The 25061-nt window shown below is 41.6% G+C and overlaps 1 protein-coding gene across 3 annotated transcripts in view; it reads left to right on the top strand.

Annotated features, from left to right (window-relative positions):
* Positions 1 to 9505: 9505 nt before the first annotated feature.
* U2SURP (U2 snRNP-associated SURP domain containing) overlaps positions 9506 to 25061 on the top strand; it is a 46070-nt gene continuing 30514 nt past the window's right edge. For 2 of the 3 annotated variants that reach the window (XM_014951765.1, XM_014951764.1), the window contains exons 1-6: positions 9506 to 9596; positions 17172 to 17219; positions 20026 to 20124; positions 21209 to 21323; positions 21740 to 21873; positions 23844 to 23911. In XM_014951765.1, the coding sequence (XP_014807251.1) occupies positions 9552 to 9596; positions 17172 to 17219; positions 20026 to 20124; positions 21209 to 21323; positions 21740 to 21873; positions 23844 to 23911 (509 nt within the window). In that variant the 5' untranslated portion in view covers positions 9506 to 9551. Of the gene's footprint in view, positions 9597 to 17171; positions 17220 to 20025; positions 20125 to 21208; positions 21324 to 21739; positions 21874 to 22998; positions 23041 to 23843; positions 23912 to 25061 lie in introns of all 3 variants that reach the window. The other variant, XM_014951763.1, reaches the window with a different exon arrangement.

The following is a 25061-nucleotide window of genomic DNA, read 5'->3' as shown; positions in this document are numbered from 1 at the left end:
CCTCCCCCCGCCTCCCCCCGGCGAGGTGCGCGCCGGGCCCGGGCAGCGCGGGCGCCGCTGGGCCCCTCTCGGTGGGCGGCTCGCCCGGGGCCGGTCCCGCCCGCTTCGTGCGGGGGCGTTTTGGCACAAAGGGGGCACCGGGCCCGGCTGCCCGCGGGGTGCGGGTGCTGCTGCGGGTGGGAAAAGCCCCGAGGAAGGGGAGGGTGACCCCGCGGGGACGGGACATCGCCCCGGGCAGGGGACGTCCGGCAGCCGGGTGGGTTTCTGCCGTGTGTGCTTCGGTGAGACCCGGCGTCTTTGGGGACATTATCTCGTGCAGTGACTGCAAACGTTATTTTAGGCTAAAGGTTCAGGCCAGGCTGCAAAGGGCGCTGGTCGCGGGCGCAAGGGGCACCCACCTTAGCCCTGCGCTCCGAGCGGGGTGGCCGGGGGCAGAGGCCGTAACGGGCTGACAGGAGCTGCTCCGTGTTGATCCTCAGACAAATCCTACATTTATCGGCCGTGCGGTTATGCAAGCGGGACAGTTACATAATCGCAATATAAAAATACAGGGAAAAGCGCCGTATGTGTGTGACTGGACCTTAATGGCTCTGAAGCAAACGGACGGCAGCGCGGGAGGGTAAGAGACTGGTGCAGGTGCAGGATGGAGCCAGAGTAAGGAATTCCTTCCCGCTGTTTGGCCCCATTTCCTTTTTGCTTGTTTTCAGATGGTCTTAAACATCTGAGAGCTCTAGGTTTTCAAATGTACGTATTACGTGGTGATATTCATATATGTGTGTAGGGTCATACGGTATAAACTGAGGTCCAGTAGAATTAAGATATTCTGCCCAAAGATTTTTATAAAAAATCTTCTCTTCAATAGTGAATCAGGAAAACATGGAAAAATCTGAACAAGGAGGTAATCAGAAAACAGGTTTCTTTTTTTTAAATTGACACAAAAAAGTAGTAAAAATATGTTGCTGAAAGTGATTTTCATCCATTTTTCATTACAGTAAAGCTATTGATTTTATGGAACTGTCAAAAGTAGGGCAGACTGATGACACTGCTTATCATCCTTATAAAAATTACACAGGAGTCCTGCTAGGAAAATAAATGGAACAGAACAGTGCTGAAAAGCCAAGGGGGGGAATAAAACATTAAACTAAGAGACATTTTTTAGATAGTGGGCCTAACGTGGTACCAACCAGACAGTCCTCGAGGAGTGACTGACAGAGGGCTCTGCATGATCTGCCTGTGGTGAGCCTCAGCTGCACCAGGAGCGAGCCGGGCCCCATCACTGAGGGCTCTGCAGTGTGTGATTTAGGGAAAATAAAGGCTCTTTGGGATTGAAGGAATATTGCTCAGTCTCTTGCAGATGTTTGGCTTCTCATGGGGCTGCTCTGCGTTAGAAAGGCCGCCCTGAAGAAGAGACAGGCGGATGCTGAACCATTTGCTGCACCACCATAGATGCACTTGTTGGTGACCTGGCTGTTAGAAGGTACCTCCTCCCCTGCCCTGCTCCCACCACACCACATCACACTAGCAGGTGCTCCCAGTAGGGCTCTGGTGATTGTTTCTCCCAGTCCCTAAGTGATACTTTCAGTTACAGTGGTGAATGCCATTGCAGGCTCTAGGGAAGAGGACCAAAATGACCGTGATCTTCAGCCTCCCTCATTAAGGTTAGATAAGGAGAGGTGGTTGACTGGGAGCAATCAGGTTTTAGACGTGTGCTAAAGAGCCTGTTGGAAAGCCACCAGCAGCTGTTGCAACAGATGGTGTCTAAAGAACAACAGAATCTGCCGCTGATTGGGAACTGCTGGTCTTGCAGTGGCAGCAGGGCTCGTTCAACACGTTCTGACTTTCCTACAACCTCCACTTTCAGGGATGTGGGAGGCATTCAGCCCTCTTGCCTCAGGGAGTACTGGGGTATCACCTGGCTTACTGGGAGAGACACCCACTGGTTTATGTTTTTATGGGGGACAGCCCAGGCTGGGAGGAGCCGGTGAGGTTTGCTTCTGGTTCAAGACTGACACGGTCCTGGTGGCCACTGGACTGTCTGGCTACTGGTGGAGATACACACTAATGCTGTAGAGAAAATAAATGTCTGGAAACTTCTCCCTCCTATTTATGTCTTCCTGTAATATTTTAAGATACCTTAAAACATTATTCAGGGGGATGGGGGCTTTCTGTTTCTCAGAGCCAAGAATCGCTTGAGAGACTTTTACGTACGTACTGGTTCCTCTGGAGGAAGCACAGCCCCACGGTAGCTCTCTGCTTTTGGTTGCTTTGTCCCTGGTGGGTTTACCTGTTAACACTGTGCTACAGATGAATAGAAGCAGTGTAAAATAAATATAAATCATCTTTTCTCTGCCTCTTGTGTGAGGATCCAGCTTTGGCTTATCCCAAGTGCTCTGCTGATGTCACACATGCATAACCTGGGTCTCCTTGGCTGGCCAGAAAGTGCCAGGGAGATCTCAGAGCTTATAAAGATCCCAGTGCACATCATTGCCAAGTGACGGCAATGCAGCTCTAGCAGCCACATTAATGAAACTCATTACTAACGATCTGGTTCTTTTGCTTTTTTCCAAGGCTGCCTCCTCACAGGGGAGAATGGTCTCTGAGGACAGATTGGGCTTTCATAAAGACAACTGCATACGTCTTACGTTGAGTTAATTATTCTGTTCCCAAGCCAGCTGTGGAGCAGTGTACTGGGAACCTTACAATTTAAAGCACTTACAACCTCAAAATAGCCTCTTATTCATATGTAGTCTGTCAAGGTTAGTATTACATGACTATTATGTGGTAGGCAAGGGAAAATCAGGGCATTGGGAGGTCACGGAGAGGAGTCCACGTAATGTGCATGAAGAGGCCTCAGTGCATTTCTCTAAACCAGAGTTTATATTTAGAAGGGCACGGTCAGCGTATACCAGGGTTTCTTCTAGCATGTGTAGAATTTTCTGCAGGCTTTCTCTCCAAATAGCCTTTGAGAAGACTCTTAAAACACTGATGAAGGCACTGCCTAATGAGGTAAGTAATGAAAGATAATATTAATCAGTGCTGGCTGAAGACTAAAAGAAAAAGATGTGCCAAAATACCAAATGTGGGTTTGTTTCTATATTATACTTTTGTTTTGCTCATTGTTGAAGTCCTTTCACAAGTTACCATTTTGTCTGAAATATCAAAAACCCTATAAGATACTCTGAATTACTTCAACCCTCCCCAGTGAAATTATGCCTTTTAATTAGGAAAAAAAAAAAAAAAGGCAGCTAATTTCATCCTTTGCACTCTAACATACTCAGCACACTAGGAAAGAAGTCGTACTTAGCCCTCCTATTGTCCATTGCTTTTCTGAGTGAGTAAAGAAATTAACTTAGATGTACCACTAGAGAGAAAGCCCTTTTATGAACAAGCAATGGCAGTGTTTGGAAGATTTTAGATACTTTTGAAGATATACCTGCAGCCTCACCCAATTCAACCCACTCACAGTGGCAAACATCAATCTTAAGAGCTCTTGCTTGGCATAATCCTGTACCATACAACTCTCTTTCATTTCTTTTTCCTTTCTATGTTTTCACCTTCAAGACAGATTTTGCTGATTTATTTCTTAATAGGAATTTTTATATGAGTAAAAACATTTAACCCCTTTGTTTGCTCTGGATTTTTATCCTTCTTCACTAAAATTTCTTTAGTAAATCTGATTCTGTTCTGACATCTGTGGAACCCCACTGACTGTGAGTGAGGGTAGAATTTGGCTCTATTTGTTTAAGAAGAGTAAGTGTTGAAGAAAGAGAGGCTTTAGCATCATCTAACTGTCTAATGTAGCTCATGCTTGCAGTTTCTCTGGGAGAACATCTCAACAGATACACAGACACACAAACATGGTCCTTTTGTTCTATGTGATTTATTTTTTTTTAATCCTTTCTCAAGTGTGTATCAATCCTGTGAAAATAATGCCTTGATGGGTAACTTTTTACTGCAGCAATTATGATTTTTTGTGATAATTGAGTAGGCGCAGTGCTTTGATTTAATACTGAAGAGATTAACTTGCCTTTAGAGATTCTACCACACTGTCTTTTTCAGACTGGATAAACAGGAATCCTTGCATCATTTTCTCTTTCTTGAGTATCTAATTAGGGACAATTATACTTCATAAACAGAATTCCTGAACAGATAAAGAAAACGGAAAGTGATACTTGCATTTTAAAGCCTCACGTGGAGGTGACAAAACCTAGATATTGTAAAGGGAATAACAATAACCAACACCATCATGGTTGCATATCAGTGTTGATTTTAACCTCTCTTTCACCTGGAACTTCAATTTTCTGCCCTCTTAACCTTCAAGTTGAATATTTCTCTTCATGCTGTAAAAAACAGCAACAAAACTAATCTGAAGCTGAAAAAGCTCTAAAGACATCCAACTGGGAAAAAACACTTCACATTTTAAGAAAACATTTCTGAATATTTGGTTGTTGTCTTTTTTAAGTTCTTGTTTTTGAAAGATTAGGGGTAAAACTTGTGTTTTTCTGGACAGCAGCAAATCTGAAAATAAGTATTGCAGTGAAATTATATCACTGTGATGAAGAATAGCATATTGGGTGTATGCATATTTCATATATGTTTTCTGTGTCTAAAACCCACCACTGTCCCACACCAGGAGCTCACAGCAAGACCAAAGTACAACTTGGCCTTTGCAAGGGTTGCAGGGCTGAACCCTCAATTATAAACTGCACGGCCAAGGAAATTGTTTTGTTTGTGTGTGCTCAGAGTGTTTTTCATAGCACAAATTGCTACTCACTGTTAGTAAGCTGAAGGGAGGGACTCCTGGTGTGGACAAAGGGAAGATTGCTGTTGCACTCATCTTGAACTTCCACGCTTTTAAACGGCTGAGAAATTTGCACATGTGGATTCCAGCCACGTAAGCTAATTCTCTCCGACATGAAGCTGCAGGAGAACTCTTGGAATTAAGACTTCATTTGATACTAATGCTAATGCCTAAAATATCTCACAATTACTGACCTTTCTCAGCCAGACAGTACAAGTCAGATGTTGCCCCTGTGACTGGTTTGTATAATGGACCTCAGCGCTTGAGGAGTCCCAGGGGGAGAAAGAACGCAAGTTCCCCGGGTTCCTCAGTAAGACACGTGTCCCAGAAGAGCAGCGGGGTCCTGGAAGGGAAAGTGGCTGCTGAATGACAGGACTAGAGCAGGACTTGCAGCCAAGAGAAGGCAGGGCACCAGCACCAAGAGATCGAGCAACGCAGAGACAGCTCCAGCCAGGAGACAGAGCAGACAGAGCAGTAGCAACAAGTCTAGATTGCTGGGAAGCTCGGATCCAAATTTCCCTCTCCCAGCCACACTCTCTGGCTCTTTTTTGTTATCCTGGGGGGTCCCTGCTAAAGCATCTCGATTCAGCACAGTGGCTTCTAGCAGCCCGGGCTACCTGTGCTTCAGCTGTGCCTTCTGCCTGCCTCTCCTCTCATCTCTGCCCAGCTCTCCCCCCACACTGCACACCCACAGCTTGACATGAAGCTGCAGGAGAACTCTTGGAATTAAGACTTCATTTGATACTAATGCTAATGCCTAAAATATCTCACAATTACTGACCTTTCTCAGCCAGACAGTACAAGTCAGATGTTGCCCCTGTGACTGGTTTGTATAATGGACCTCAGCGCTTGAGGAGTCCCAGGGGGAGAAAGAACGCAAGTTCCCCGGGTTCCTCAGTAAGACACGTGTCCCAGAAGAGCAGCGGGGTCCTGGAAGGGAAAGTGGCTGCTGAATGACAGGACTAGAGCAGGACTTGCAGCCAAGAGAAGGCAGGGCACCAGCACCAAGAGATCGAGCAACGCAGAGACAGCTCCAGCCAGGAGACAGAGCAGACAGAGCAGTAGCAACAAGTCTAGATTGCTGGGAAGCTCGGATCCAAATTTCCCTCTCCCAGCCACACTCTCTGGCTCTTTTTTGTTATCCTGGGGGGTCCCTGCTAAAGCATCTCGATTCAGCACAGTGGCTTCTAGCAGCCCGGGCTACCTGTGCTTCAGCTGTGCCTTCTCCTCTCATCTCTGCCCAGCTCTCCCCCCACGCTGCACACCCACAGCTTCTTAGCAACACACGAGCACACGGGGGAGCGTGCTTCTACCTATTTTGAGAATCCTTGCCGAGCAGTTTTCATTCTCAGGGGTGGGAGGAGATGGAGGGTGGAATAAGGGAAAAGAAGCTGGAAGACAGCTGCCTAAGCAATGGAGAAACAGCACACACTGCCTGTGGCTTTAGAGATCTGTGAGCCACTACTGCGAGCATGAAATGACTCAGAGTTACAAACCTCTACAGGCAGCAGCTACACTTCTGTCCTCCTCCTGATCTGCCCACCTCATGCCCTCAAATGTGCTTCTTTGGCTACAAGGTAGGGAACTTCCACAGCACCTTAAATCCTTCCTCTTCCTTTCCCTCACACCCACATTTGCAAAAGGATTTCAGCAGTTCAGCTGTGCTCTGGCCTGGGGTGAAAGCAGGGGAGAGATCTCTGAAAGTGGGGAAAAACAGCCAGAAAGACAAGGGTAACACACTGCAGCGTGTGGTTTACTTAATGTAGCTTAGTGTTAATTATTGATGATAATTCATGATTTTCCCTAGTATATTGCCTAATGATATCTGTCATTATAACAACAGTTAATGAACAACTCCCAGATCTGCATGCAACCAGATCTGCTGCATTATAATGAAAAATGTCTAATGTTTCCTTTTTAATATTATTAGCTTACCCTTTCCAGCATTAATTCTCCATAGATTTCTGCATCTCGCTGCTTCCTTTCCTTCCCTTCCCTCTCTTTTCCCTCCCCTTTCTCTCCCATTAAGCCCAAGACACTGACACGTGTTGTCATTCACTAACTGTACATGAGTGCTACTGTACGATTGCAATGCGTTATAAATAGCACAGATTCAGGATACAGTTCATTCTGAAAAATTATCTTTAGAAATGACCTTTGAAACTCTAACTATATCTTTCCTTTTTTTCACAGCATGCTCTGGATCATGATGCTCTTAATTTGGTGCAGTTTATTAATTACAAAAGAGCGTGGAGGCTGAGCAGTAAGCAGAGGATTTAAACAATGAGGTGGATAATTAAAAAGGATTAATGAGGTGGATTAAATAAAGGGATTGAGGCCAAATGGAGCACAAATTTTCTAAACATTAGTGGCCCCGAAACTCTAGCATCGAAGGACACAGTCCTCTTTCTGGCTAGATGTTTGCTTTTTATCCAGAAGTGTCAGTCTTTCTATCATACCAAGTTTATTAATGCAGTCGCAGGAGAGCTGAGCACCATCTGGTGACTCCTCCTGTGGCCCTAAGTGCCCCTTCTATCCAGTACAAGTTGCCCAGCTGGTTTGCTTCCAACTCATTGCTGCACCTACTTCCATTACCATGTTAAAAAAATCCAAAAGCAGGTCACAGATGACACTAATCCTGTGCCTCTACAAGCTGGTGAAGCGGTTCTCAAGAAAACAGAAAGATGGAGGAAGAGAAGGACTTGACTTGGATTCTGAAGCAACAAGATCCTGCCTAATCCATCTCTAAAACTCCTTGGCCAACACTATTCCTTCCTGTGGAAGGACTCCTCTGTGAGCAAGTCTGGAGCTCAGCAAATCGTAAAAATACTGATGGAATTGTCCCCAAACCCTGCTGTCAAGGGGTGGGGTTTATTTCTCCTTCTTTCTTTCTTTCTAAGCCAGCAGTGATTCCACTTCAAATCTGTGCAAAGCCTTTGGGTGCCCACAGAAAACTCTGCAGGTGGTTGCAGAAATGGAGAGTTGTCCTCCAGAGCAGAAGGTGAGATCCTAAATGGTGAGGGAGTGTGTCAACTGCAGATATAGAAAACATTTACTGTTGTAATTGCTTATTCCTAAAGGGAGCTCAATAAACAGCTGATATCTCTCGATCCTTAGCTGCCAATCTATTACCAGATTATTTTTTTTTTGCATGGTTATTTTGCAAATGGTGGAAGGAGGCTTGAAAAGCAGAAGAAATGCATATTTCTGCCACATGACCTTTCTGTCTACCTCACCTTTTTCTAAGTTGCAGCAGCGCTGTCTGGCCAACCCCTTATTTGACTGCAGCATACAGCAATTCGCACCTACAGAAAGATAATTATTGTTTATTATTTTGCTATTTTTTGTGTGACTTAGGAAGTAGAAATCATGTAATGTAGTAAATTTAACCTCAGGTACGCCGAGGGGTGCAGCTGGGGAGCAGCCTCCTGAGCGAGGCGGGAGGTCCCCGGTGGCGGCGGGGCGGTCGGTGCTCGGTGACAGGCTGTCCCTGCCCTCTGCCGGAGCGGGCGCACACGGCGGCGCAGGGGGGCGTTTCCGCAGCTCCCCGCTATCCCTGTGAAGCTGCTCTTCACAGGAGGAACAAGAAACCATCATAGTTTTTAGTTTTGTCCGCGCTGCTGATCTTGCCTATTCATCCGCATTTTCCGGCATTGAGGGTGACTTTTCTCCAGCTCCCGAGTGACTGTTCATTTTCGTAACGCTGTAGTCTTACTTCCATTAACCAACTTCTGTTACAGCCAGCATCAGGACCTCTACTACGATGGTAGTAGCCATGAAAAGACTCACAGCTAAACCTTCACCACAAAGATAGCTACAGGCAGAGGAACACAGTCTCGTCAGGCACCTCCTGGCACAGCTGGGTGCACACCTACAGCAGGGGAGGTTTCCTCAGAGTTTTGCCTTCCTCTCTAAACTTCCAGTACTCCCCAGTTACCCCTGCCCTTCTCACCCTCTCCTTTTGCTTTCTTTCTGCCTCTTCTGGAAGTTCCCACTTCATCCTCCGCTGACAGAAGTTGCTATTAGCGTAGGCCCTGCTCCCTCCTGCCGCGTGTGGGGCAGTAGGTGTTGGGAGTTGGTGGATGTAAAGCTTTCATTCATTTCTATATATCCACTGTCTTTTCCATAAGCATTATCTCAACCCCAGGATCTTCCGTATTACGCTGAAAAACCCGTAAAAGCGCAGGAATGCAAGACTCATGATAAACGTTCTGTGACCTCTGGTTGTAATCTTTAGTGAAGCGGTGTTCAACACACCAAGCTGCTGCGGTGGTGCCCAGTAACGCAGCATTTGTTGTGCGAGCCTTTTCACTACTTATTACTGGGCTTTTCTTGGCTGGATGTAACGTGTTATGTTCCCTCGCGGCAGGGTTTCTCCTGCCTGGCCTCCGCGGGCCGGGAGGCCCCGCTGCCGGGCTCAGCAGCGCGGCCCGGGCCCGGAGCCGGGCGGGAGGCGGGTCGGGCGGGCGTCAGCCCCCGCCGCTGCCTGCCTGTCGCTGGCTACCTCACTGCCTCTGGTTGCTGGAGAGATTTGGATCGCCTAGCGCCTTCGTGTGGGTTTTCTTCGGCTAACAGGGGAGGGAGAGCCGTGGGACAGAGCCGCGCCGCCCGCTGAGGAGAGGGTACGGGGACAGGCCCCGCCCGGCCCCATCGGTGGCTCGGCCATCGGCTTCCCGCCCTCCGCTCGGCGGGCTCGGTGCGATCGGTGCTCTCTTCCTCGCCGCCAGGGCTGAGCGAGGGGAGAGGCAAGATGGCGGACAAGGCGCCCAGCGGCTCGCAGAAAACCAGTGGGAAGGTGAGGCCGTTCCGCGGGGCGGCCCAGTCGGCCGCTGGTTCGCTCCGCCGCCGGGGGGGAACACAGCCACCGCCCGCCGGCGCGGTGACGGGGCCCGGGAACGGCGGGGTGGCGAGGTGCGGGTGGCGCGGCCTGCTCCGTCCCTACTCTCTGCCCGGGGTGACTGTGGGCCCCGGGAGGGGGTGGGGAGGCGGGAAAGGGTGGCGCGGCGGGGCCGGGGGTCCCGAGCCTCCCGCGGGGTATCTCCGCTCCCCGGGACCGCTCTGGACGCGTCTTTGGCCCGGGCCGGCGGCAGCGGCCTCTTCGCGTCCCCGTAGCCCGGCGGCGGGATGCGGGGTCCCGGCGGGGCGCGCTGTGAGGGGGGGCGCGGGCCGGCCTGTGCTGACGGGCGCGTCCCGGGGCGGACGGTTAGTTCGTGCCACCCCTGCCCGTCTTTGATTTCGGTTGTGCTGAGAGTCCTGTTCCCCAACCCCCTGCCCCGTGGGCCGGAACCCGCGTGGGGTTGGTCTCCAACTTGCGAGCGTGAAGGAAAACGGTAGTTTAAGGTCGAGTCTCTACTTCGGATTGGCGATGGAATTATAGATTTTACAAGATCACCCTGGTATTCCCCGCTCTTTTCACTCGACCCGCCCCGCTTCCTGTAGTTTTTGTCCGTTGGATTTGCGGGCCAGAAGTCCAGCTCGTGCAGGAGTTATGGCAAAGTTGTCCAGACCTGAAAGCAGCTCCTGGCTGGCTGCGGGTAATACTGCACAGAGCTGCCTGCTCTCTAAGCATCCCCCTCCCGCCAGCACAGTAGGGGGTAAAATATATTTTGGGGGACGCACTGGCAGGTGATGGTTTGAGGATTAGTGAGTAGTGACACTACTTTTCACTTAGCCTTGTTGCAGGTTTTAGGCCAGAAGCATAGAATTTTTTTTTTTTTTTAATTTGAATTTATTATTTTATGTGCAAGTGTGTACATCAGCCAAGGGAGAGGCCACATTTTGGCTCGGGAATTTCCAGTGCTATATGGATTAATAATTTTTGTATTCAGCCCAAACAGGAATTTTTTTTTTTTTCTGTTAGGAAACTAGCTGAAATATAGTTATCAAGAGCCTTTGCATGTTTACCCAGTTGGTGTTATTAGAGTAGAAGAGTTTTATTTTTGTTTCTTTTATGATCTGTTCCAAATATTGCCAGGAAACGCCTTTGGCTTAGAACTGGAAGTAAGAGCTGGACAGAAAACTTTAGTAGTAAAGTAGGTCTTAATTTATGGGGAATGGTTTCCAGGGAATAAGACATTTTGGGATTTCAAGTATAATTAGACATGGAATAATAATTTATTTATTGATTACTGCTACTAATAACATGGTAGACAGAAACAACCCAGATATGATTGTTTTCTTTTCACAGTTGCATCATAGACTTTTTTTTGTCACGTTATTATTTCTCTTTTATAAATATATAATAGTTAATTTATAAGAATTGTTTTCAGTCCTAGATCTTAGTTCTCTAGATGTGTGTGCAGATACTTAACTCTTAACAGTCGTCCATCCTGTTGAATTCAGTGGGACTATCAAATGTTAGTCTATTGAGGAGGTCCCATATTTTGCCATCTTTGTGCAGTTCCCCCTCACCCCTCAACTTCCCATCATTATATATGCCATGTTTCCAGTAGTCTTTTTGCCATGCTCTGTGTTCTAGATCTTCTTGTTTTATATTGTCAATATTATTTTATGTGCCAAATAAAATAGTGGTGGTACATACCTGGATCCATGAGAGAGATTTTGTTGGAAAGTGCAATAAAATATGACATGCATAGATTTGGGGATTTATTTGATGTAAATAATTTATTAATGCAAGCATAAAAATGTGTATTTTAAGTTAAGCCTGTATGAAACTGTTTACAGTTTAATCTAAGCAGATAACCATTTTGCTCAATTTCTTAAGGTAATTGTTTATCACTTTGGTTTTTTTAATATCTTAAGATTCATTTACTTGCATAGCATAATTTAAGTTTTAGGCTCCATTTCTTTTGGTGCATTGTATTTACAAGTTATAAGAGTAATTGTACTTGCAAGACAAAGATGCCTCATAGACTCCATAGGATATGTTTCAGTGGCAGTTCCTAGATGTGCTTTTGCTGGCTGCTGGCCTACCTCCTGGGCAGACACAGTGACATCTGATTTTCTCTATTCTGTGAAGAGCAGTGGCCTCACGGTTGAAGGCTTTAAAGCTTACAGTAAGATACGGCTTCTCCCCTTCAGAAGGTGTGGTGTTTGGTCTTAGTGTCCACGTACCGATTTTGAATAGCTAGCTAGTTGTTTTGTTTTATAGTGTAAAATCAACCTTACTCCAGTCAGGCGTTACCTGTTTGATTCACTATTTGAAAACTATCTCTGGAGATGGTACAGGTCCAGGAGCGCCCATGGCCTGTGTCGTTGTGGTGGTAGCTGCTTTTTACGATACTGTCAGCTTCTAAATAATATTTAGTTTGAGAGTCTCCCATGTGAAATGTGTTGAAAAAGCAACACCTATTCTTTTGTCACTTTGAGATTAGGATAGCAAGATAACATGCTTGAGATTTCCAGAAATCTAAATAGGAAAGAAGGACAAAATTACGGAAGAGAAAAGAGAGATTGCCCAAGACTGCACAGGAGGTCGGTGTAGGTATGATTCTAAAATGGGAGATACTGATAATGTTCAATTATTACTTGACGTAATGAAATATTGGCTGCTCTATGACTCTGCCATTTTCTTATTTTATCTTCTGAGAATAGTGACTATATTGCATGTCCCTCCTCTTACATATAATACTGTACAAATTGAGTACCATGTGGCAGAAGAGATTATCCACTGAGACTAAACTGTAGGTTTCCCATTGTTCATTCTAAAAGATGCTCTAACAACATTCCGTAATATTAAATGCATTTCTCAGGCTTATTGAGTAAGGTATGTGTTATTTAGGTGTTGAAGAACAGTGATTACCTGCTTGTGAATGGACAGCTTTCCTTGGTAAGTTAGTATAGCAATGTAAAACTGTGTGTGTGGTGAATTCCAGTTACATGTAGCGTTCTACAGGATGGTGAGGCTCGTGATCTTTGTCTTTTCCCTGTGTGGGAGTGGAGGGGTGCAAGTGCATTCTTGTGTTGATGGAAATGTAAATGGAAGTGTCCTCATTTCCTCTCTAGGAGCAGAAAGTTAAATATTGGCAGCTCCTGTTCATCTGAGTTTAAGGTTATAATGAAATAGCATTCTTTGCAAGTGCTTTGGGGAAAACTATTTTCCATTTGCTTTTGTGGTGGCAATTGATGTCCACGGAAATAGTGAATAAAATTAATATGCACTATTCCAGTAAATGTAAAGAGTAAATAGATTAGATAGAAAAGAATTTGCAGGTGGTTACAAGCATTTGTTTTCTGGACAGTTTGGTAGAGAAGGGAACAATGAAAAAGACAGATGTGAGAAACTGTCAGATTGGGCTGGAAATCTCTCTGCCTTTGCTGGATGTTAACATCTTAATTTAAGCTGTGATTCCATTTGCTTTTCTTTGGTATCAGGGCTCACACAAACTGATCCCTGCCTTAGCTACTTTTTCCCTCCCAAACATTGGCCTGTAGTTGATTTGGCATGATTTGGGCTGGGGGGGCGAGATGTCATGCTATGAATTGGAAACTGGTTTGACTGAACCTCCCCAGCTCTCTCTTTGCTGGATGATCAGTTAGATCTGGAGAAGTGATTGAGTTCAGTGTGAGCAGCTGCCCAGCGCGAGGGCAGAATCGATGGAAGGTCCTGAAACTGGGCAAGAGTGTCTTGCACCAGAGTTTCTCATAAATGCTTTACCCTGAAGCTAGTAGTTTCTGCAAGGGCAGGGCTTTTATTTATGTTTAAATTGTAGCCATTAAAGTTGTAAAAATAACTTTCAGCATTTGGAAGGGCACAGGATTGTCTTCTGGGGTTAATTGGCAGCTTTTGTTGCTCTTTGTTGTTTTACAAGATGGCATAAGCATTAATTAAAAATAAAAAAAGATGTTTGCAAGATGTTTGCTTATGTTATACAGCACATTTTAAGTATTTGTAAAATAACATGATCATGCCAGCTTTACCCAGAGATTTGTTAAATTTGGAGAAACTGTGGAGAGCTAGATTTGTGGGTGCTTGCAGTACTGACAGGAAGGGAGATTTGGGAGAGCAGTTATCTCTTCTCTGTTTCCTTTGGAAGCTGTCATGAAGCTGGAAGAAAATTTAAACATCAGAATCTTAGAGAGGGCTCTCTGCTTTGGCTTTCTGATGGGAACTTGTCATAAATCTCATGTGTATGGTCCTTTGAAGATTTTTTTTTTTTTTTCTGAAGGTTGAATAAATTTGGCTAGACTGGATATACATCTCGATTTATGTACATTCCTTCTTGGGATTTTTTTTTTTTGAGGGTTACTCTTAAAAGTAAAATGTCTGGTAGGTTTTATCAATAACATGTCTTGACTGTAATGTGATATGACACTGAAATAAAAGGAAGAGTGATTATTCATTACACAGACACTGAGCTTCATTTAACTGTAGTGGGCTGCCATCGCTGTGCAATAGTTTCCTAATATTTTAATCATTTGTTAAAATAAGAGAGGTAAGCGTGGATAACATCTCTCATAACTCAATTCCTTTTTTTGTGTTCTTTTAAATTTTTTTTTTTTTTTTTTTTTTCTGAAGGTTGAATAAATTTGGCTAGACTGGATAATGGAGCTTTGAGGGACCCGACCTCCAAGGCTGTGGTTTGACAGGGCTGTATTTTACTGGAATACCATGTGAGCAGCCTGCATTGCTACTTTAGTTCTGCTGGCACAATTCTTTGAGGGATCTGTGCAGTGAAAGAGACTGAGAAAGTGATCCATCTGGAAAATAATCTGGTTTGGGGGCGTGGGTGGGTGAAGAGAAGATGGGTTTCATGCAGAGGGGTAGGGGCAGTGAACTGAATGTAAGAGGACATTTGTAGATTGTTTATGCTGGCAATAACTTAAAGATGGACTTACTGCATTTTTGAACACGAAGGAGCTATCCTCACATGTCAGCCATCACCAGGTGCAGGACAGAGCTTTAGGTTTGTTTCTGTCAACAGTTAGTCCAGTTGAGCTACTTAACATGATGGGAAGCCAGTTCCAGGTTTCAGCACAGGTGGATAACATCTGAAATGTTCCTCTCTGTGAAAGTTTAAAAGATACTGTGATTCTGCTGAGTCAACTCAGCTGATGTAATTCTTAAGGAAACAAAATTGCCCCTTTTGTGGAGGCAGTGCAGATGGATGCAGAGTGCAGTGCTCTGAGAAGTAGTTTTTTTTTTTAATAGCTGCTAATTAGAAACAGTCAGCAGTTTATAATGCTAGTTTATAGATGGGAAGAGAGGACCTTAAAAATAGGAACTGTTTAAAGAGGAGAATAATGTGGCCCTGCAAAACTGCTAGTTTCTGTGAGAAAAAGTTGCTTTACAAGCTAAAACTGCTTTTAGAAGTTTTCAAAGTGCACCTTAGTAGAAATTCTGTTGCTTGGCTAATATTCGGGGTAGCGTGCTCCACAGTGCAGTGGTCCCTGTTAGTGGGCTGGGAAGCGCTGCTGCACTTCAAGCTCAGCGACTTCCAGACTTTTTTGATCATTGGCCTGCTTTTCCAATGGATCTCTTGCATTCTGCAGTGCATTGAAAGCCTTTCTGAGCAGTATCAGCTGCTCTGTTGCTGGAGAAACAGATTTAGTGACTGTTACTTTATGTTCTTTCTCCGGATATTGTGTCTTTAGTGTCATCATACTGAGTGTAGATATTGTTTGTTACTGTGTGATGCCTTGTTTGTTGTCCTCCCTGCAAGCAGCTTCAGCACCCAATTGCTCTTGGAAGGTGTTGCTTTCCAAAACTTCTGTAAATGAAACAGATGTGGAGACTTGAGAAATGGTCATTTCATTATGCTATTGGCAAATGACCTCCTTCCCCCTAGCAGTGCTAGCTCTTGACTCTGTCAGTACGGTAAGGCAGATGGCATTGTATCAGTCCACCTTTCAGATTTATCTTTTTAACTGCAGATCTAAACATTTAATTTTTTTTTTTTTTTAGGGTGGAATTGTAACTGATATGTTAGTTACTGCAGGGTGGCAGCTGGCAGTGGGAAGAATGCTGTTTTCAAGCTCTGAAATTCTTTTGCACAGTGTCTTCTAACTGTGTGATGTTGTGCTACACATCCACAAACTCTCTGGGGGGAGGACAAGTTTCATTAAGCTACATTTTTGCAGCATGTAGAACTGTGGATACCAGATTAGTGATTTCAGTGCCGTAGGCGGTTGTGAATCACAAAAAAATACAGAGGAAAAATTTGCAGGAAGCACTGTTAGTAAAAGATACTTGTGGTATATCCTTCCACGTGTGTTTTGATAAACTACTACTGGCACACGTGAACTAAACCTTTTATTAACTTCTGAGCAGAGATGTTCCTTGTGAGTAGTGTACAGCGTTGCAGGTAAGCAGATTTGGGAGGTCTTTGAGAGTAAGACTTAATTGTGGGTGTGTGTTCCTCCCCCCGCCCTTGCCGCCTTTCCCTTTAAAACAAAAAAGCCCAAACCATATATTCCTAGGAGCCTTTTTCTTCTCCCTGTTGAGGGTTGTATCTTGGTGTCTCTCTACCTTTGTGGACTTGGTTCTGGCTCTTGAAGTGCTGTCTACCATTTTTTCTGAATTTATTAACTATAGAACATATACTTGTTCAAAGATAAATGTCTCTATCTTAGTTGATGAAAAAGCATGATGTGAAATGAAAACGGGTTCTAGCAAAATATCTTCTAGAGTAGCATTTCGTCCTTATCTGTTTTGAAAGACTGGAGATGAGCACCGTGTATTACAATTTCTGGTTGAAACTGTAAATTCCTGGTAATAAGGAGAAGAGCTAACGTTCTAACTAATGAACAGATTTCACCTAATGGAAGTGTTTTATTTTGACTTAAGTTTCAATTTAGATATGAATTGTGCATCAGGCAGTTATGTCTTAATAGTATGTCAGTGAGGTTTTCCGGAATTTGGACATTACATATTTTAAAAATGTGTTCATTTCTGTTTATTGGAGTGTTCTCCATCACTTACACTCAATTAAAAACCTGATTTCTAAAAAAGCCTATGCACATTTTGTATGTTCACCAGTTTACATGTTAAAGTTCAGCTACAGTTTAAAGTAATAATGTTAATTAGAGCAGTTTTGGAAATGACTTTATAGTAAGACAAATATAATCAAGCACTTCATGCAATATTTAACACCCTTTAATGACAGCTCTTGCAGATTCAGTGTTAACAAATGTTTTTTCCTTGCAGTGGCAAGGAAATCCAGCTGTGGAAATGTAGATGTTTTTAACGGTAGCAAGAACAGTCTGTCTTTAATCCCTTGTTTGCCTTATATTGACATTGTTCATGCTGTGACCCTATTCAGGTACACCATTAAAATACATTACACGTGTCTTTTTCTTGTGTATTTGGATGTTGAAGTTGAAATGAAAATCACATTTGAGAAACTGAATAAAATACCCCGTTTGTCTGTTTCTTTTTCTATTCCTCACCTCCTCTTCATTCTCTCTTCAGGCCAGAGCGCCAGATGCAGTACACACCACTGGATCTGCTGATACACATGTAAGTCCAAAATATTTAAAAACAGCAAAAAAACCAAACCCAAACCAGAAAATCCAACCAAACCCACAAACTCAAAATAGGTCTGTTCTCCAAAGAAAACACTTGCTGCAGGCACTCTGTTGCATTGGGTATATAATCTGTAGGTGTTTGTAAATGAACCATTGATTTTCATGTTTAAAAATATCCTTGAAACTTTCAAACTCCCAGTACTGTAGGAAGCTCTGCCACATGGTACTGCATTTATAATAGGTACTCGAACAGGAAGAAGCTGTCCGTGGATGTTTATCTCTTATATTGAGGGATAGTTCAAAATACAAGGTGATTAATTGAAAGAGTCACTGTAGATTAAAGTGTCCTTTTGTATACAGTTGGCTTCTCAGAAATGAGATAGTGTGGCCCAAATTTCATCCTTATTTTTCTTTCTAGGATAATATACTTAAAGCAAAAGGTATGAATAGTTACTTAGTCTATTTTTTTTTTTTTTCCCCGCTGAAGAGACCTTTGCTTGGTTATGTGGTTAGTATGTTGCCTGAAGACCTACCTATTTCTGAACTAAAATGAAAACAGGCAGCAAGAGCCAAACAGAGCATTAATACCAGACAATTCATTCTGTGGCTTGGATTTCCTTCAAATTTCAATTTGACTTTGTGCATGAAAGTCAATTACTAGCTGTTAAATTGCTTGCAAGGTAATATTGTTCAAGTTGTGATAATAGAAGCTTTCCATGAAGAAGTAGATCCTTTTATTGATTTGCTTTACTTGCTACAGTTTGGAAAACTACTCTTAAATATCTTTTGAATGTTTTGTATTTTTCATGGAACTGGGACTTCAGGACTTTGTGCCGCCTTACAGTCAATGCAGCGTTTTGTTTAGTGGGAGTTTGCTTTCATACAGTGATTTGCTTACTCAGCGAGAAGCTTTCCCTTTGCTTCCATCACTTGTTTTACCCCGTATTCCATTTTTTGAAAGAGGAAGGCCTTCAAGTTTTGTATAGGAATTTGTTAGGAATTCTGTGAAGCTGCATATCGTTAATAATGTTGTAATTGCCTACTGGAATGTAACTGGCAGGCATAAGTCCTATTAATTTATATTGCTGCAGCTGCTTTGAAGGTGGTGATTCTTGTTTTTTTTTTTCTTCTTTCTGCAACTGTTTCTAAACTGAGGAGGTCTTAGTGCCAGAACTCTTGTTATCTTACAGCTGCTTCCCTTATATCACTAGAACATATATTCATATGGCTGATCTGCAGGTATCCTGTAATGTTACTGGAGAGGTTATTTCCTGATGACAGGATAAACCTTGGGTAGGAGTGTGGTATTTGTTTTGTCTGTGTTGCTGTGCCATAGCATATGCCCACGTTTTGCCAAGGTTATATATTGTTTGTCATACTGAAATATAAGCTGTCTTTCAGACAACAGGAAAAATGGATTTTATTAACTTTAAAACCACACAGATACATGAAAAGCTCCTGATAAACCCGTCAGAGAAGCTGATGGCGACAAACATAATGTCATAAACCAGATTACTCCATAGACAATGCTGCATTGATTTGTAGCTGATAATTTTCCTTCTAATCATGAAGTAGGGAATATTTTTCAAATAAATATGAGCTGTTTTGGTCATATGCTTGGCACGATCTTAAGAGGTGTTTGTAATACTAAACAAGGATTATGAACTGAAGGTATTTCAAAGAGGTGTTTTTCACAATGCTTTTTCTTATATAAAAAATTCTGAATAGGAAGCCGGTACTAGAAATAAAACCCTTTACAAAGAAAATTATTCCCAGGGAAATTGTTTGGGGATTTTTTTGTTTTGTTTTTTTAAAGAACTGTCAGTTCAAAAGTGGTAGTTTTAAGCATCACTGTTTAAGAACATCCAAAATATTTTGAAGATACAAAAGCTAGTAGCTCATGTTCTGGTCTTCTGGAACTTTTCTTGTTGTTCTTGTGCTGATTCTTTATGAATTGCTGTGTTAAGCTAGAATTTTCCAGAGAACCTTCTTATCTTTTCTCTTTTTCCTTCCCATTGCCCATGTCTTTTGAACATGGCCTTCATCCTGTTGTCTCTCCTCTCTCAAGGCTTTACTACCTGTTAAGTACCTAAATAGAATCTTAAGAATTCTAATTCCCTACTCTCCAGAAAGGACTGTTATGTGGAGTCCCTCCTCCTCAAGAAGAGAGGAATGGAGGTTAAATTACTTAAACCAGAAAGAATCTAGGAGCTAAATGGGAGATATTTTGTTTTATTTAACTAGTAGCTGAAGACCTCAAGAATGCATGTTCTTCTTCAAGCAAAAATACTACATTTAAGCTTGAAGTACAACTGAAATTTAGCCTCCATTTTGTGCTTCAGCTACACCTGTTCAACCTTGCGCAGATGTTTTTCTGGCCAAAATAGTTAAAAAAGCTTTTATAAGTTTTCTTTGGTTTTTATTTTCTGGAAATCACAATGAACAAAAGGAACTGTACTGCAAAGCATGTATTTCCAAAGGTTTAGAAACTGTGTGTTGCACAGTGATAAGATCTCCAGGCTCTTACAGCAAGTACCCTTCAGCTTTCAGCTGTGCTTGAATGGTACCTTAAAAGCTTTCTCATTAAACCAAGGGTGATTGTTTTTTTAAAAAAAAAGTTTACATTTTTTGGTTGTATTGGATAATGACAAGTTTAGAAAGAAGTACAGGAAGCCTTTGTTTTGTTTAGGTTAAGTCACTTCAGGTAGAAAGTTTCTGGTCCAGACCAAGGTAAAGAGTAACATGATTTTAATTGTTTTGTAAACAGTTTAATGTTTGTTTTCTTACTGCTTTTGCAGCCTATAATGGAAAGCAAGCTTAAAGCATTCAGTATTGGCAAAATGAGTGCTGCCAAAAGGACTCTGAGCAAGAAGGAGCAAGAAGAATTAAAAAAGAAGGTAATGGTATACCATGAAAATTGTATTTTGTATGCAGAAATGAAATGAGTTTGCTTTTAGATTACAACGAGCTTTATCACCAAATTTATTTATTTTGATAATTGCAGCTTTTTATGAATAAAAGCAAATTGTGTTTTGCGTATTTAATTTGTTCCATGGCATTAAGAAAGAGAGAGAGGCTTGCTTGCCTCTCCTTCTGTGTGAGAAATTGAGTTCTCTGGCTTCCCGGAATACTGAATTACAGCAACTCATTGATTGTGCTATTGCTCAGTATGAAGATAGCCATCATGTTAGGTCATTTTCTGTTCTTTGTTTGCTCTCTGTCATTGGATTTCAGTAACTAGAAATTGTTTCAGTATGTGCCCTTGTTATCTTGTAAAACATATTTTTGTCTAATGACTTCTTTTGGAATTAATAAAAACATTAACATTTGATACTGAATTTTAGGGTACTTAGGAGCGTCCAAATTTTAGTAAACATGTAGCTTATAGTTGGTAAGGTGGAATTTTTGAAAATTTTGGGTTTTGAACTTTACGCTCACAACTCTTACTGTATTTCAGTGGGATATCTCTGGCTAGGTTGTTGGAAATACTAGCCTAAAGAAACATGGTAGGGCTAAATTTAGTGCATCACTCAACTTTATTAAGTCATTGAATTAACTTCTTCTTGGGAAAATGCATAAAGATGCTCCTGTTGTTAATCTCCAGCCACATGGGTTGAGTGTAATGGGTAAAATGGAATATGTACTGTTCTCTGATGATTAGGTCAACAAAGCTCCAGTTTGATGATGCTGGTCTTTCGTATGATCTCTTCTATTTGGCATCTTTTGAATGTTAAATTGCTGTGGAAGCTCTTGTAAATGAACAGTCGTATTTGAGCACATAGGCCTTATTTGCTTTACATAATATATGCTGTGTTCTTCCCACATTTCTCAGAAATTTGAATTCTGTCTAAAATTGAAACTGATGCAGTTTGTAGGTGAACTCTAGAAAAATAAAAAGGAATATCACAGCTAATTTAAGAATAGCTGTCTAGTGAAGGTTCTTCTGTGATGATAGTAAATAGATTAACATTTGCTATGTAGGAGGATGAGAAGGCTGCTGCAGAAATTTATGAAGAATTCCTTGCTGCCTTTGAAGGAAGTGATGGTAATAAAGTGAAAACATTTGTAAGAGGAGGAATCGTTAATGCATCTAAAGGTATAACTAATCTTTTTTTGGAGGGGGGGGTGGTGGTGGAGGATCAGTTGGCTTTGAGTAAAGACGAAGATTGACTTTGAATTGTATTTTAAAATTAATACATTACATTAGAAGCAGCAAAGGAAACTTGATGCTAAAATTTACTTTATGCTTTGACTTGTTAGGTAGGTAGTGGGGTCATTTGTCTTTTAAACGTCAGAGGAAAAAATGCTTTGTTTTAAAATGCCTAATCTGGGCTCTTTTTCTTAATGTTAAAAGGTGTTAAATTACGTAAAGTTTGTATTATGACTTTTAAAAAATAAAATAATATATCGAATTGAATGAACAAGACTAAAGAAGAACAGCAGTCTTTCTAATAAACAGTATTGTGCAGCATTAGTTAATACTATTTGGTTTTAATTTGCCTTTAATTTCAGAGGAGCATGAAACAGATGAAAAACGGGGTAAAATCTATAAGCCTTCATCACGATTTTCAGATCAAAAAAATCAACCAAGCCAGCCATCTAATGAGAAGCCTCCATCACTCCTAATGATAGAAACCAAAAAGCCTGTAAGTATCTTATTTGAATATTTACCCCTTACTTAGGAAGTAATTAGAAGTGCTTAGAAGAAGGCCGGTGTGATCCTGCAGAGTACTTTTATCTGCATTTATCACATATTAGTAGAAGGTGGAAATTTTGATTTACTTAATCCCATAACAAATAACAAAATGATGAAATGCAGAGGTCCAGTAGCCCCGTTTCCAGCATGATATACCTAGTGTTGCACTTTGATTTGGCTGCTTTATTTTTTTACTGTATTCCAGCTAATTGAGATGGAATTCTCAACAGTACAGATTTAGTGACTGACGCAAAGTAACAGTGTCTCCAGTCCTGAGAATTTGTGCAGTTTTAGAAACAATTATTCTTGCTGCCATCTGTTCTCAGGTTTTTATGACTTTAAAAAAAAAATAATTGACTTCTGCATTGATCCAAGTTTTTCTTGGTGAGGTTTTTAAAATATTTTTTTTGTGGTAATGTTTGAGAATATCCTTTAGCTCTTTGACTTGTACTAAATAAGTTGTAGAACCTGCACACTTTTGAAGCTGAACACCTCATTTTTATTTATTTTGACTTCTGCATGGTTTGATACTTCCTTTTGTCCTTAAACTGAGATACCATCATAAAAAGTTACTGAAATATTATGAACTAACTTAGTCTTCAGGTCAAGTGATAGTTATGCATGATTACTGTTACTACTGTATATGTGTAATTAATGTCTTGGACGTCTTTAAAAAGTCTTTTAATAGACCTTACTACAATTTTTAAGCTTACGTGAAACATTATGATACTGCCTGTTAGGGTGGGAAATTAGATGTACTGTGGTAATTGTGAGTAATCCCATCCTGGCCTCCCTCCAGCTTTAAACAAAACTCAAATTTAGACTAGTAGGGTAATACTGGATGGCAGTTTTGATTTTCTTTGTATGTAAAGCTCTACAGTTACAGATATGAATTGTAGCATTTTTTATTATACTGAGCTCTGTTCTGTCATGTGCAAGTATTTGTACTGTAAGAATATTACTGCTTTTCAAATTTGTCATAAATACTTAACAGTAATGCAATCAGTTTGCTCACTTGCCCTGTCCAATGGTGATTGAAGATAATGAGGTAAAAATGATTTTATTTATTTGGCAGACCCTCCCCAAAAACAAAAACAAACAAACAACTTTGCCTGGGGTGAGTAGGAAGTCCAGTTTTTCCGAAGCTGTAGTGTGTAACACAATAAATATTTTGTATGTCTGCCTATTGGAAACGTTTTCATATAAAACCAATGTTGTTGAAGATAAAAGTTCAGATGAGTTAGTTAAGGTTCATATGTTACAGTTAAAAAAACAAAACAAACCAAACAAAAAAACCAACAAAAAACATTACAATATCCATATTTGTCGTTCAAGAGTGTTTTTTCTGAGGATCTTGAACTATTTAGAGTAATTGCTTCTTCAGAGCTGTATTTATATCTGAAAGGAAGCAAAAGAAGAAACTTCTTTTCACAGAGAATGTTTGTCTGTGGATTAAATAATTGAATATATATGTGAAATAATTTACATATATGTGTATACACATATATAAATTTAATTAGAGCATGATGGTTTGGTAGGGTGTAGTCTGCTTCAAAGTTTCTAAGTGGAACAGACCGACAAAATACATTACAGATATTTTAAATTTGTGTCTTGTAGAGACAGTGTTAGATCACACATGCTGCATTGTAATAAGTAACAAAGTTTAGCTTAAGCTATCCTTATTTATATATTTTCTAGCTTTGTGTTTGATAGTGCTCAGTCTTAATGTCTTCAAGTCTGTATGTTTTGGTTTTTTGTTTTTTTTTTTTTTTTGTTTTCTTCTGTAGTTTACTTGGTTTGAAAGCTGTGGGTAAAATATGCATGGAAATTATCTAAAATTTTGTTATATACAGATAATTTTTATTTTTGTTTTTTTTTTCTTACCTACTGAAATGTTGGCTGATGTATCTTTAATTTTAGCCTTTGAAGAAAGGAGAGAAGGAAAAGAAAAAGAGCAATTTGGAACTTTTTAAAGAAGAATTAAAGCAGTAAGTTTGACTAGTTTTTACTCTAAATAAAGAAGACACAAGTTGGTTTTTTTGTTTTTACAGGCAATATTTAGGATCATTCTTGCTAAGCTGTTTCCCAAAATGGGTTTTTGTTTTGCTTTTTCCCCAGTTGCTTGTGGAGTGGTACGACTTAATTAATAATGGCAGTATAATTAAACAGAGTATGAACCCATGCTGGAAGATGCTTGATATAGGTGTCTTCGGTTCATCTGCATAATTACCGAATCACAGAGTAGTTTGGATAGGAAGGGACCTTTGAAGGTTGTCTAGTCCAGCCCCCTGCAATGAGCGGGGCCATCTTCACCTAGACCAGGTTGCTCACCATGCTCTAGTTGCCATCTGATTAGCTCTGTGGTGTTCCTTGGTACTTCTGTCCTTTCTTATGCTGAATGGTGATAGCACGTGTTGATCGCTATTGCTGCAACGGACTTCTGATTTGCAATCTAGCGTTCACCAGAGGCTATAAAATGATCAAAAAACAAACCAAAAAAGCCCAGTATGCTGATTTAAATCTTTGTCTGTTGAAAAGAATGAATTTCTTTGCATGTCAGAGATGCTTGATTGTGACCTTTGAAAGAGTTTGGTACTGCGTTCCTAACCAGAAGAATATCCAGAACAGTTAAACAAAAAAACTACATATAATTGCATAAAATATTTCAGACATCCCAGTTAAGTGAAGGACTGGCTATGTTTCCAAAGCTACTGAAGATGATTTTTTGGGTCAGTTAGGTGTGAATAGAACCAGCCATGTACCAGGATAAAAAATGGAAACCTAGGTTTTCTTCTGTGACAGCTGCTGTCAGTATGTTACTTACAAATGGAACTTGGGAGGCAATTCTGTTATTAATTAGCAAGTGTGAGCCTGTAAGTGAGAACACTCGTTAACATGGTCTCATGCATTGTTAAAGTTAATGAAGACAGAGGAAGACGTGTAGGTAATGCAATGGATGAGGATGTTCAGGGTTTTGGTGTTGGCTTTTCTCTTGCTGGCGATGTAGCAAAGACATTCAGCAGGTTGAGGGAGGTTATCCTGCCCCTCTACTCTGCCCTGGTGAGGCCCCATCTGGAGTACTGTGTCCAGTTCTGGGCTCCCCAGTTCAAGAAGGACAGGGAACTGCTGGAGAGGGTA

Source organism: Calidris pugnax, unplaced genomic scaffold (assembly GCF_001431845.1).
Source record: "Calidris pugnax isolate Ruff unplaced genomic scaffold, ASM143184v1 scaffold197, whole genome shotgun sequence".
Taxonomy (NCBI): domain Eukaryota; kingdom Metazoa; phylum Chordata; class Aves; order Charadriiformes; family Scolopacidae; genus Calidris; species Calidris pugnax.
This window is presented reverse-complemented; position numbering and strand designations above follow the sequence as displayed.